The sequence below is a fragment of the Aythya fuligula genome, chromosome 4 (assembly GCF_009819795.1).
Source record: "Aythya fuligula isolate bAytFul2 chromosome 4, bAytFul2.pri, whole genome shotgun sequence".
NCBI classification, from domain to species: domain Eukaryota; kingdom Metazoa; phylum Chordata; class Aves; order Anseriformes; family Anatidae; genus Aythya; species Aythya fuligula.
Window position 1 is genome coordinate 36,103,951 of NC_045562.1, and position 13,634 is coordinate 36,117,584.

Consider the following 13,634-nt stretch of genomic DNA (forward strand, 5'->3'; position numbering starts at 1 on the left):
TTGAGTTATCAGTTACCAAGGTAACATGCCATGGTTTTATCACTTGCAGAATTATGATTTCTCTGCAGGATAAATCAGGAAGAGTAGATGGATTTTAAAGGAAAGGTTTGTTTGTTTTGTTTTGTTTTGTTTTTTACCTTTTTTTAGCTTGAGACTGGCTTGCTTTGGAGAATTACTTGACAACATTGAATTCTCTCTTTACCTTTGCCTTACTGTGTGGGTTTTTTTTGGAGTTGGAATGTGAAAGCCTGTCCTGGAGAATTAGATGCCAATAAAATGCAGAAGTTTGCTCCTAGGCTTATACAGTCCCTGATGGATCTCCACATCTAGCTGTACTGGTACAAGAGGCTACTGTTTCCAGCTGCTCTTTGTAACTCTCTATCAGTATTATCAAACCCAGCTGCTCCTCCACTGGCTGTTTGTGTGAGTACTCCCTAACCTGCTACATCCAAAATCCCACCAAGTTATCTCAAAGAATTTAAACTAACATTGGGGTTGCATATGGATTTTGCCTGAAGTTAATTATGGAGTCATAAGCTATGCTGCTGGGCAGATGAATTGGTCAAGGGTAATCTTCACTGTAGGTAACCAAGATCATTTGGGGAATGGTGCCATGTTTCCTAGCTCAAATGAAGGATATTCATAGCCATATTGCTATGGGTATTTTTACTTTTTTTTTTTTTTTTTTTTTTTTTTTGAGTAATTTTGTACCTGCTGGGATCTCTGTAATTCTAGATTAAACTCTTCTGTCTTTTAGTGCCCTGGGGAATCACATCCATCCAAATGCAATTGCCAATAGAAATGTGAAACAAAACTGTCTAGTTTTGATAGCACCTTCAGGAAGAAGGGCATTTACTTGAAAATGTGATTGAGTTGGGAAGATGTAAAATTCTCCTTCAGTCTGCTCCTTAACTAGGAAACTATATTTTGAGGAAATGAACAGTTCTCAAAAACTTACTCTTCCATTCCTTTTCGTTAGATTTTTCTTATTCTCGTAAAATAGTCTTTGAATCAACTCTGATTCCAAAATTTAATGTACTACTTCTGTTTTTCCACTCTTATTCTTTTCCCTCTCACTCCTGTATCTTCCTTCCTTCTCTTTTTGGTAGGTTGAATAATTGGACTATATGGAGCCCAGAATATAAGATAACCAGTTCAGCAATACTTTCTATCAGTAATTCAGCTACTGACAAGAGCTTTAAAAGTCTTCCTTTCCTTCACCTGTTTAACTGAATGAACAAAGTGTTTTCTGAAGACATCAGAACATCTGGTCGTACAATACTTCCATAGCAAGGTTTATGTTTTGAGTATTTTAGATTAGCTTTAACATTGTCTATTGCTGCTGTCATCTTTTCCTGTTTTCAGTGTGACAGAAGCTGCCGAGACACTAGTATATGTATGATTAGATGGTTTCAACTTTCAGTATTAGTCTGTGTGAAAGTATAGAAAGTCTCAGGTGAATAGAGTAGATAGAGAAATCTACAAGAATTCAAAATCGTTCCCCATGACACTAGAATTATGTGGTCGAAGTAGACTGCTGTGATACTAACTGCAGAAATACCAGGAAGACTTATGCAGGTTTGTGATGTTCTGGTAAGAAATGTGGCAGAATTACACGGAGAAAACCTCATCCCTCCTCATAAAGCATAGCTCTCATTCTTGAGTTAACTGAGCTCAAAGAGCTGGATGGGAAAAGAAAGAAATAGGAAGCATGCTACTATCCTGGAAGAATAAATTCAAACGGTGTGGGTTACATAGTTTGTTCTGTTTGCACCATCTGTTTTTGAGGGGACTGTTACTGTTCTGGGTTGGTTGGTTATTTATTTATTTTTTTTGGCTTGCCTTTTTTCGTAAGCCATTCGATTTTGTATCACACATTCAGTTTGTGGTGATGACACGTCAACTCACTTATATTGCTTGACCTCTGTTATTTCAATCCTATCATGGGCTTTGCGTATTCAGGTAGTAAGGGAATAAGTGATTAGATACTGTAAATGGTTAGGTCTTCAATAGCTGCTGTTACCTCAATTACAGGAAGTGTCTAGTTCCCTTTGTCCTTTTAAAAGTGTGGTGATGTGTTTTCTTCTGTTTTTACTTCACTTTTAACTTCATACCATTTAAATTTTGAGGTCGCTTGTGGCCATCAAAGATTTCCACTGATTTTTAGGTGGTGCAGACAGGAATGATAGAATTGGCTTTTTTCCTCTGTTGCCAGTGTAAACTGAGATAAGAGTGCTGTTGCAAAGCCCTAGGGCTTTTCCAGTTTGATTACCAGAACTTTTTAATGAACAGTTCAGCAGGTCTGATGCTGAAAATGCCTTGCTTTTCTGCCAAACTTTATCAAATTTCACATGCAGTTTGACATACTGCAACTTGAATTTTAGCATGTAAAAATGACTCGTTGGGAGCTCAGCAGGTCATTTGCCTGTGCAGGCATGTTAGAATGTGGGACTGCAAGATGTTTTCCAGCAACCATAGAGCAAATCCTCTCATAAATTGAACTTTGACAACTCTCCAGCAATGGAAGCAGACTAGTAACCTAGTTGCACTTACTCATGTTTTAGTCTCACACTAACTGTATAGTGACAGTATTTCTTCTTTTAATTTCATCCTTTCATTTTCCATTTTCATGTGCCTGCCATGTTTTACTCTCCTATCCAGAAACTGACTAGGATGGTTTTTGAAATGAGTTTCCTTGCTTCATCACCAGGCTCTGACTCTGTTTGGATCCTAAATTTTCCATACAGAACAGGCTGCCTGTGTCATCTTAGCAACTTGACAGTTACCTTGTGGTCTCCTTCTAGCTTACATTCTTGCTGCTAATGTCCTTTCTGAAGTGTTTACTCATTCAGTTAATTCTGAAGTGTTCTTGAAAGACCTTTATTTCCACTTAGTTGAGGATGCAAATCTTGCAAGTTCAAGTTAAAATAAATATGACATCTGAAGCATCAGTGCTTCTGTAAGTACTTGAATGCGTTAGACACAAAAGCAGTAATTTGTACCATTCCCTTCTTTATGTGATTCTGCCAAGCTATCATCAGTCTCAGTAGTAGAAGACCTCTCCCAGACTCTTAGATGTGTAAGCAGTGCCTGGTAACCACGCAGTACCCTCACACATGAGCAATGTCAGAATAAAGTAAATCAGGATAATCTAAACATGAATTTAGATCAGGATTTTAAAGCTCTTTTTTACACATATTATCTCTTGATGAATTTTATTAATATTCTGTATTTATTCCTTGTGTACAAGACAATTTTCCTGTTTATTGAGTTTACTCATAAGCTTCAAAATACAGTGCTTCTTTTTTGTTTAATAAATACGATTCTCTGATTCAAGGCGCAACTTATAAGCTTCAGTATTTGCTGTAAGTGTGTCTGATAGATATTTAGAGACTTGTGCATTGTTAATGGATAACCATGTTTTTAATCCTGCCTGGAGTATTTGCAATAGGATAAACATCATAACAACTGACATACAGTGATTTTTAACACAGACCAAAGATATGAAGCATCTATGAAGATCTCTCCTACACTTTTGTCCTTTCAAAGACCTTGGTCTGTCATAAACTTGCTTTTATCTTAACACTAATTTTTCTTTAAAATAAAAGGACAGAAATGAGAATACATTTGTCCATTCATAAATGTTCTATTCTCAAGTAACAATGCAATCCTTCTTAGATCTGCTAACTAGCTCCACCTTCTGGGGCCTGGACATCCTTACTAGTTGTGAATAGAAATTTTCAGTGAAAACATGCACCAAATTGATTGTTTTAGATAATTATCTGGGGGTATTGTAATTTCTCCTCTCCTGATGCCAAGTACAATTCTATTTTATATTATAATTAGTATTTATTTATCCAATAGGGTAAGATTTCCTACAAATTTATGGGTTTTATTGTATTCTACAAAGCAAAGTACATATGATAGTAAAGTTCTCTATAGAGAGTAGGCACTGCATGGTTTTCTTGGTGAATTTAAGTATTCAGTAGAATTTATTTTTAATTCAATTAGCATGACTGTCCTTCAATAAAAAATTGGTCTTGAGAATTCCAAATATTTGAATTGCTTCTTAATGCAGCTGTCATTGACAAAAATTGCCTATACTAGTAATACGATCAAATAAGTCCCGTTTTTATCTTTGTAAAGCACTACATTTCAATCATAATCTTAGCAAAACAAAAACAAAACAACAAACAACTGATCTTGAATCTTTGCAGCACAAGGTACGTGCAAAAATCGTAACAGAAGGTAGTTATCGGTGGTTTACTGCCAATCTGGAAGGCTGTGTGAAGCAGAATCCACTTACGTTTGTTCTGGGTCCAGTATTATTCAATATTTTCACTACTGACTTGGCTTATGAAATATAGATGATGCTTATAAAATTTGCAAATGCTTAAGGCTGGGAGAGGCTTTAAGCACCATGGGAGCAGGATTAGAATGGATGTTGATGAAATGGAACGCTAAAATATTAGGATGCAGTTCAGTAAGGATAAGTACAAAGTTACGTTCCTAAAAAAGCAGAAATGCATGATGTGGATTGCCTGGTTAAGTGGCAACTCAGTAAAAAAAAGTTCCAAGTGTTACCTGAAGTTACAAAAGTTTCAAGTGTTACCTGAATTTTGTGGTCACTATATGACCACCTCTTCTATGAAATGAGTTGGTAAAGCTTCTAAGTACTATCCACATAATCTGAGTTGTAAAAGCAGGTTCATGAAGTGTGCCTAAATCAATAAATTCTTCTTTTTTCTTGCCCTAGCCATCAGTGTACTTGGAAGATCATTGTATGTGTCTGCATCCAGCTATGCTTTCCCATAAGAGTGGGACATATGTCTCTTGGCTGTGCCTTCAGCTCTACTTTTTAAATACTTTTTAAAGTGGCTATGTATGATCTTTTTCATTATTTGCTCAAGTAAGAAGCAGACAAATTATTTTCTTATCACTTGCAGATCTGTTCACTGGTTTAGTGTACATTGCCTTTTAATCTCATTCTGCTGCAATTGCTTTCATTGGCATATATTTATTGATTAATTTAGTAAATTACTATAATTTAAGGCCACAAAGGAAAATTCAGATCATGTGATCAGCCTATTCCAGTATGTTGTCTACCTTATTTTAAAATTCAATTAGACCGTGTCTTACAGCAGCCGCCAGCCTTTGGTTATTCTTTTGCTTTTATTCCCTTTAGTACTCTTTATTTTCTCTTCATAAAGAGCAGAAATCAAGTTTCTGTTCAGTCTTTTTGATAGGCTTAAGAAGTTTAAACCCTAAATCTTGGTGGCTCTCCTTTTCAAGCTCACTATTTTTCCAGGAGTCTTTAAAATGGATACACCAGATTTTGGCAAGCATTGTATCAATACTGTTTTTGTCAGCGACATATAAAATTAACTTTTTGCTGCAGCATGGGACTGCGGATGGCTTATGTTCTGTTTTCTTCATGATGGCTCTAATTTCATAACTGCTCTTTTCCAGGGAATGGTTTTTCAGTCTGTATTTCTTACACTGAAATATGTATGCCTGTATTAAAACACATTTTGTCTCACCATATAGACACTGTTTGCAAAGCAATCCAAGTTGTTCTGACTGCTCTGTCCTTATTCTTATTTCTTCCTTCCTACACCTTAATTATTTTGCAGTTCCTCCTGGCTTTCAAAGTCCTCTCAAGTTGTCTTGGCTACAGTTTTATTCATTTCCATATTTTTCCATAGTATAGCCAAATTAACTTTGCAGCAGACAGCTCTGTGTTCCTGTCTAAAGAACTTCTTTAGTACTAATGAGTCTCTCGCTGGCCTGGCTCAGAATGTTACCTGAAACAATGTTCTGTTATCTTCCACCTAATTACAATTTAAGTGGAACAGGTTTTGGTTATCAATAATTCTTAATTACACTAATCTACACAAAAACAAAACAAAACACCTTAGTGATGGACACTACAAAGTCATTTGCACTTCCTATTCTTGTATAGATTTTTCTGGAATGTCAATTTCTGTCTTTTCAAACTATAACAATGAAACTGAGATGTAGATTCTGAAGCAGGGTTATTTTTTTTATTTGCTCAATGCAGGGGGGTGTAGGCAAAACCATAGGTAACTACAACGCAGGTCTGTTTTTATTAAATCTCGAAAAATTCAGGAACAGCTTGGGTAATTGGTCAAGTTTGAGTAAGCTATTCTGTTTTTTTCTCCGTTACTCATTATCACTTTCTTTAATTTCTAATGTATTAAGGAGTAGTGTTTTTTTCATGTGTTTCATCAGCTTGTTTTTTCTGATACTTCTCAAATACATTTTAACAGCAAAGCATTATAGAGTAGATCAAAATCTGTCTGCTCACAGTAACTCAAAAAATAATGAGTTCAGTATGTCTATTTAAAGAGAAGAATACAGAGATAAGCTAGAAAGAAATGAGACTTGAAGGTGTTAGCATCTTTCAAGCCTATACATTAAACAGATAATATCCTTCCCAGATATCTATTTGTTCTTCTATTTTGCCTCCCAGCATGCATTTTTTTTCTTAAATACAGGATCTCCCTGTTTTTCAGTGGTGTTTTGTGTTTTTTTTTTTGACTGCATTTCATTTGCTTAGATACAAGGTTGTCAAAGAACAAGGTTGGAAAGAATGGGAGATTCTTCATCATATTCATCTTGTGCTAAACGAGTTTTTGCTTGTATCTCTAAGTTTGGTGTATAACACATTAATGCAAGCTTTACCGAGAAGTTAGGTCTGTTAAAAAGTTGTTTCAGGATACAGCTGAATTCAGGCCAGGGATATAACCCCAGTCTTGGTGCTAAGCTAGAATCCTTCCTTTAAGCATAACCTCTAGTGATGTTTGCAACACCACAATGGTTAGGATATAGAGCTTCAGTGTTGGCTAAAGCTCTAGGACAAGCTAGACAGCCACTGCAGGCCTCTCTCCAGTCCAAAAATGATTTTTACTACAACTTTTCTGCTTTGGAGCTAATGATCTGTCTTGTTCTAGGTGACTGGTATGAACAACTTTATCCCTTGGTGATTACGCTGAAGGACTGCATGGGAGAGGTGGTGACCAGAGCGAAGCAGTCAATGGCGTTTGTCCTGCTCCAGGAACTTGCCTGTGGTTTGCCACAATGTTTGATGCTGACCCTGAGGAGAGACATTGTCTTCAGTCAAGCAGTAGGTTGTCTTATTTCACTTATATCCTACTGTAATGGCTATTTTGATGATGCTACTATAATTGACCATACTATGTCTCTGTGTGTGTTGTTCTTTTGCCTGGTTTATCACAACTTTTTCATGTGTTTTCCATTACATCCACCTAAATATTTTATAATGTGATAAAGAAAGGAATAGTAAATGGAAATCCATAGTAACTGAATCACCGAGTCACAGAAATAGGTCTGCTGTGAACTGGAAGACATTATCTAACCTCTCCGCTTCATCCAAAGAAGAGATCCGTAAAGCTATTTTTTGTAGTCTTCCCGGGTTATATACGCCAGTATTCTCACGTGGAAGTAAGGACCTCAAATCTAGCCTGAACATTCCTTGCTGCTGTTGAAGCTAGATATTTTTTCTCCTGGTCACTGTGGAAATGAATAACAGACAATTGGTTTTCCATTTGTATCAGTATTTTATGTGTTTAAAGACTGTCAGCCTGCCTCTTCTCTGACTTGTCTTCTCTTGGTAAATAACTCAAGTTCTTTTGATCCTCTCCTGTAGGTGTTGTTTTCCAGATAGACCAATTATTTAAAGAGAATCTAATTTCTTCCTCAAGTTACACGTATTTCCCAACATAATTAAGGAGTTAGGGAACGATGGCCAAGGAGATATGTTTACGTTAGGTGTCTAACTGCTTTGAAATCCATCATAATTCGTATCTTTGCATGTTTATAGTCTGCTAAGAGAGGTCCTGGTCGTGTTTATTCCATTGTAAATAACACAATCCCATAAAACAAGTGAAATTTCTGTAATATAAAATAAGGGAATATTTGCTGTAAAAAAGCCTCAGCAATATACTAATGTGAAATCATGTATATTGTCACTACATAGAAATATCCAAGTTATTTTCACAGATGATGTTGAACTTAGCAATATGGTTTAAGTGGAGGACTTATTAGTGTTAGGTCAGAGGTTGGACTCGATGATCTTGAGGTCTCTTCCAACCTAGACGATTCTGTGATATATAAATATTACTTCTGTAGTGTACAATGATAGCAAGCCTTGTTTTCACTGTGATTGCAAAACATATGTAATTCCATATTTTTTTTTGTCTTTATAGCTTGCTGGATTGGTCTGTGGGTTTATAATCAAATTGCACACAAGTTTACATGATCAAGGATTTTTACAACAGCTTCATACTGTTGGGTTACTTGTGCAATATGAAGGACTCCTTAGCACATATAGTAAGTATTGTTCTTGGACAGAATTCTTTATGCATACACACCAGACGCTTACCCAGGAGTTTTAGATTTTAACTTCTGTTCCACTCCAGGAATTTGCCTTACTGAATCAGAAAATATTACCCTTAGGAGACAGTAGGCTTCTATATAATAGCACAGTTGACAGTGTTGTCAACTCTACATCACAGATTACTTAGATTATTTTCAATCTCTCAGGGAACACTAGCTGCTAATTCTTCTGCACAGAGTGCGGATCTACATTGCCTTAAATACAGGAGACGGGCTTCATCAATGCAGCTAGGGAAACTTTTGATTTTAATATGTCCTGTTTTCATTTGTATAGGCACTTGGTCTGACCCAAAAAAGCAGGTTTATAAAGCTAACCCAAACAGCACAGTTACTGACCCTCTCTCTTGTGCCTTGACCATGTCAGTACTGGTGAAGATACCCTGAGAATTGTTTAACGCCTGACTTGTTATAAGTGCCATCATTTTATATCTATTTTTGAGGACATTTGGAGAGAGTAATTGCAGTTCGCTTCAAAAAGCTTTGAACTAGATGTGTTGGAATCCTTCCCCAAAATAGAGATTTTGAAAAAAGTAGAGGGATTTAGCATTTGTGCAGTTCTTTGCTGCATAGGCAATTACACCTCCTCATTTGGAGATTGCTGTCAGACTCCTTTCTGCATGATGGTCACTGTTATTCTTAAAACCTTTGTCCTCCACCAGCAGGACAGTCTTTAAAAAACACTTTCAAAATAGAATAACGTCAGAAAGGCCATTTTTCTCTACGCACACGTAAAGCAGACTGATTTTCAGAGGTGCTTAATACTCAGTTATCTAGGCCACAGAGAATTGTCAGCAGTTCTAAAAATCAGACTGCTTTTATGTAGGTTACTCTAATGTGGATTTAGGGCTGTGATTTTCAGATGCACAGACTGGGAAATACAATCCACATATTGCCTTACTATAACCTATTCAGTGACTGATGTCTTCTCTGTTAATAACCCTGTAATCTTTCCATACAGGTGAAGAAGCAGGGATGCTAGAAGACATGGCTGTGGGAATTTCAGATTTGCAGAAAGTAATGTTTAAAGTCATTGAAGCCAAATCAGAAGATTTTTTGCCTATTATAACTGGAAGGCGGTAAGAACTTTGTTTCCTGAAGCACATGGCAGGTAGCTTTAACCGTTAGCACATGAAAATGCAGATAATGTTTTTTTTTTTTATTGCTGAGTTCTATTATATGGAAAGTGCAGTAGTTTGCCTCTTCATGAAGCAAATGGATGTGTAATTGAGGTAGTAGGGATTTGTAAAGCTAATAGTAGTATGGGCTCTAGGTTACTTTCCTGATTAGCACCTTAAAGCTCCAAATATATAACACAAATTAATCACAAGTGCCTGAATTGCATGTTGAGTTTCTGTTGCATTTTTCGTATCCAGACACTGAATCAAAGAGAAGTGGCAAGGTTAAATATTTACAAAAGTGTATTCTAACTGAACGTACCTTGTTTTTGAGGTTACCAAAACTTATTTTCCAGTGTGAGAAATGAAATTATGTTTCTAAGAGCTAAAGCTTGATTGTCTTGAGATGGAAACTGAAAGACTCTGATGCCAATTTTATTTGTTGAAGATCATTTAGAACATATGCAACATCAGAAGTCCTTACACGAAGCCACTGATGCATTATGCATCATGCATCTCACATAAGCAATGCTGAATATCAGGGCATAAACTGAAATAGTTCATTAATTGTGGCTACAAGAGGGTTAAAAAGATTGTTACACATGAGGAATGGGGTTTTCATCTTCATTATTATTCTAGTCTGAAGCCCCAAATGTTTTTACTTTTGCAGAAATCACTTCCTTAATAGTATCATTATTCTTGAGTTGACTGTAAATTAAATTCAGCTAAAAGCAGCAACTTTTAAAAAAGATATTTTTTTTCTCTGAAGGGGGCTTTCACAACTGATTTACTTAATTATTCTGGATGATTCACTCTCATCCTATGGGCCTTCCGAGAAGGGATTGAAATAAATAGCAGGAAGGCCGGAGTATGATAGGCAACACATCGGGAGTAATTAAGAATAATTATGGTGTGTAGATAAAACAGAAGAAATACATCCTTTGTAAATCACACCAGTCAAACATCTTGAAAAATCTAGCAGCTACATTTACTGGCTTGCTGCCATTACTGCAGTACACTGAACTGTCACACCAGGAGGTCCTGCTTTTGAAAGACTTGAACTTTAAGCTGCCTCAGGCATTCTGGATTGATAGAGTAGTCAGTCTTTAGGAAGAAGAGTTACTGCCTATGATTGCTGTACTGTACTTACTGGCAGGTGTTCACTTGATGGAATTGGTATCAGACTAAAAAAAAAAAAAAAAAAAAAGTTTTAAGACTTGTTTGGAGCCCTGTTCTCTTTGAGCTGTGATATGAGACAGCATTGAAAGTCATACATAAAAGAGGAGATAGTGGAAAAAACAAGTATTTTCTAATTAACGTTTAGAGAATCCACATCTTTTGGATTGTTTCAAATCTAAAATTAGACTTAAATACTGTAGAAATGCAAGACAGAACATAAAACTACCAGTTCTTAATTTGCAGAGACAGAGTATTCACTTGCAATTGTTTTGTGAGGGAAGTGCTGAAGACTGAGATTCTACAAAGGAAAACAAATCAATCCAAAGAGTGTGGCGTTGAGTAGTAATGTGCTGACCTGCTGATGTGGGTGGCTGACTGTGGCCATCCAGGTGGAATTGAGTTTAGGCACTTGAGTTCTTATATTATGGGCAAAAGTAGTTAACTCTTACATTGTATTAAAGAATTTTATAAAAGTATTGGGTTGTGTGCATGAACTTCTGAGTCATCACAGGGTTTGATTTAAAAAAAAAAAAAAAAAAGCTTTCAACTAAGTGCATGATCAGACCGGCACTTGCAGCCACATGGAAGTAGTCTAAATAGTTGTCACTTTCCTGGATAAAGCACCTCCCTGATGAAATGCAATGACTTTGTTTGTGTTTCTTTTTTTTTTTTTTTTTTTTTTTCTTGTTGCAAAGCAAAGATAGTGTAAATGACCTGTTCTGTGTTTATGGACAGAGCTAAGTGTGCACTTGGAGCTGACCGCAAATAGCTACAGAGTCCATGGCCCTCACCTGTGTGTGGGGGTAGTTGTTAGAATCTTTCTTACAGGTCTACAAGTGGTTTTCTGTCCTCATATATGATGATAACAAATATTTGAGAACAAGGCAAATAAAGTTAGACAGAGTTACTCTTAAACAGTCATGTTTTACTGAAATAAACAAATGTAGAACACCTAAACTTATATAATTAGTCCTGAAATAGATAATTTATTTTTTAACCTCTTAAGCACACTGGGTTTCTCTACTCCGTTTTTTTTTTGTTTGTTTGTTTGTTTTTGTTGTTGTTTTTTTTTTCCCCGTGGAGATCTTTAAATGTTAAAAAATCATGTAACAATTCCTTGGTTAGCCACCTTCTCATTGCAAAATGTAGTGGCCTTATTATCCATCACATGCCAAAACTGCCTAGTATCTCTGCACTGAAGCTAGCCATAAGAGAGAGATACTAAGTGACAATAAGCTTTATTATTTTATTATTGTTTCTTACTGCAGTAGAATCATAGGACCTGTAAAATGTTGGGAAATTAATGTCAAACAAGTTCTCCAGTTTTCAATACTTTGATTTTTTTTTTTTTCCTACCCTACCTGACTTAGGAACCATTCCCAGACTTCCAGACTTGCCAGACAGCTCCCTGTCACAGTCTAGTAGTGTTCTTCTTAAATGATAAGAACTGGGTTGTTCTTATTGCACAACTGGTGAAAGATTTTTAAAGCCTACCAAGGATTATATCTGGGACTTGTGTAAATTTTAATTAAAAAAAACAAACAAAAAAGAAGTAAGGGGAGGGTAGGCTCTTAAATGCTACAGATGTTAATTTGTCATGCCTAAAGGTCAACATTTTTCGGTGTTCTTTGACACGTTGAAAGATTTGTAGTGATTTTTGGAAGCGTGAAATGTTGCAATGCAATGACTTAATGACATTTTTGGTTCAGTAACGTACATTCTTTAAATTAGACTAAACCAACATCTCTTCTCAACCTCCTGAAAGTGCTCTATGACAGGAAAACATTCTGGTAGCACTTCACAGCAGCTAGGAATTACAAGTATGCAGGCTGAGAATGAATATTGCTATACAAAGATCATTTTCACAGAGTTCTTTACTGTCATCCTTGCTAACTCTGTGTTTCCTTCACATGGATTAATTAATTAAATAAAACTCAAACCAAATACAGTTCTACTCCCCACATAAGTTTGTTGTTGTTTCCCTCATCTGAGACACATATCCTCCATTCATAACTGTTGATAACTGCCCCAGTTGGAAGCATCTGGCATTTGCTCAAAGACTACATACTAGTTCTAGCCCATACCAAAGCACATGACAACAGCCTAGCCACAATTACACTTCAGTCACAAGTCTGTACTTGGACCCATTTTATTTTGTTGAGTAGGACAGGGGTTCAAACACAACCTCTACCTTTCCGAAGAAGAAGCACCAGTTCTAAGATAGGTCCACTAATCCATCCAACTTGCTGAGGATTGAAGAGCCATTGAAGAAACTGCCATTGTTCTTTAGGGTTTTCTGCCTTTTCTCCCTGAAGTTCTACACATGGGTAGTCAAGATTATATTTTAATTCTTTAGCAAACACATGATAGATTGAAATAAGGGTTTGAGGGATTTTGTGATTATTTTGCTACATGCAAAGCAGTATTATTAAAAAAGATAACTAGATAAAGTCAAAAGAATGAAACCCATTCTTTTCCATCTTAAGTTTGCGTGCATAAATCGTGTGATGTCATAGGCCTAGTTTTCATAGGTAGGATATAGATCCTTCTTCCCTAACACCTCTGTAATAATTTTCCTTCATGATGCTGTACCGAAGTGTCCTCTGCAGGAGAGAAAGTTTAAGTTTTTGGTATCAGTTGGCCCTCTTCAAATGATTAAAATTTCAAAGTCTGCAAGACAAATGGATCTGCTCCTGGTCTGCTCTTTTTTATTACACCAATTGCTCTAATAATAGAAAGAAAGCTAGCAGCGTGCTATTGTTTCTATCATGTTAGTTCAGGCATCAATTGTCAAAACAGGTAGAATTCAACTTGAGGGTTCCACAATGAACGACACGATCAGAAACTGGACTGGCAGCCAAAGTAGCATATTTTTAGTAAAGTCAAACAAAACACAACATG

General features: G+C 36.3%; 1 protein-coding gene across 5 annotated transcripts in view; it reads left to right on the forward strand.

Annotated features, from left to right (window-relative positions):
* Positions 1 to 13,634, forward strand: part of INPP4B (inositol polyphosphate-4-phosphatase type II B) — a 292,595-nt gene that overhangs the window by 238,126 nt on the left and 40,835 nt on the right. For all 5 annotated transcript variants that reach the window (XM_032186552.1, XM_032186554.1, XM_032186553.1 and 2 more), the window contains 3 exons: positions 6,975 to 7,147; positions 8,250 to 8,373; positions 9,398 to 9,515. In XM_032186552.1, coding sequence (XP_032042443.1) covers positions 6,975 to 7,147; positions 8,250 to 8,373; positions 9,398 to 9,515 — 415 coding nt within the window. The remainder of the gene's footprint in view (positions 1 to 6,974; positions 7,148 to 8,249; positions 8,374 to 9,397; positions 9,516 to 13,634) is intronic.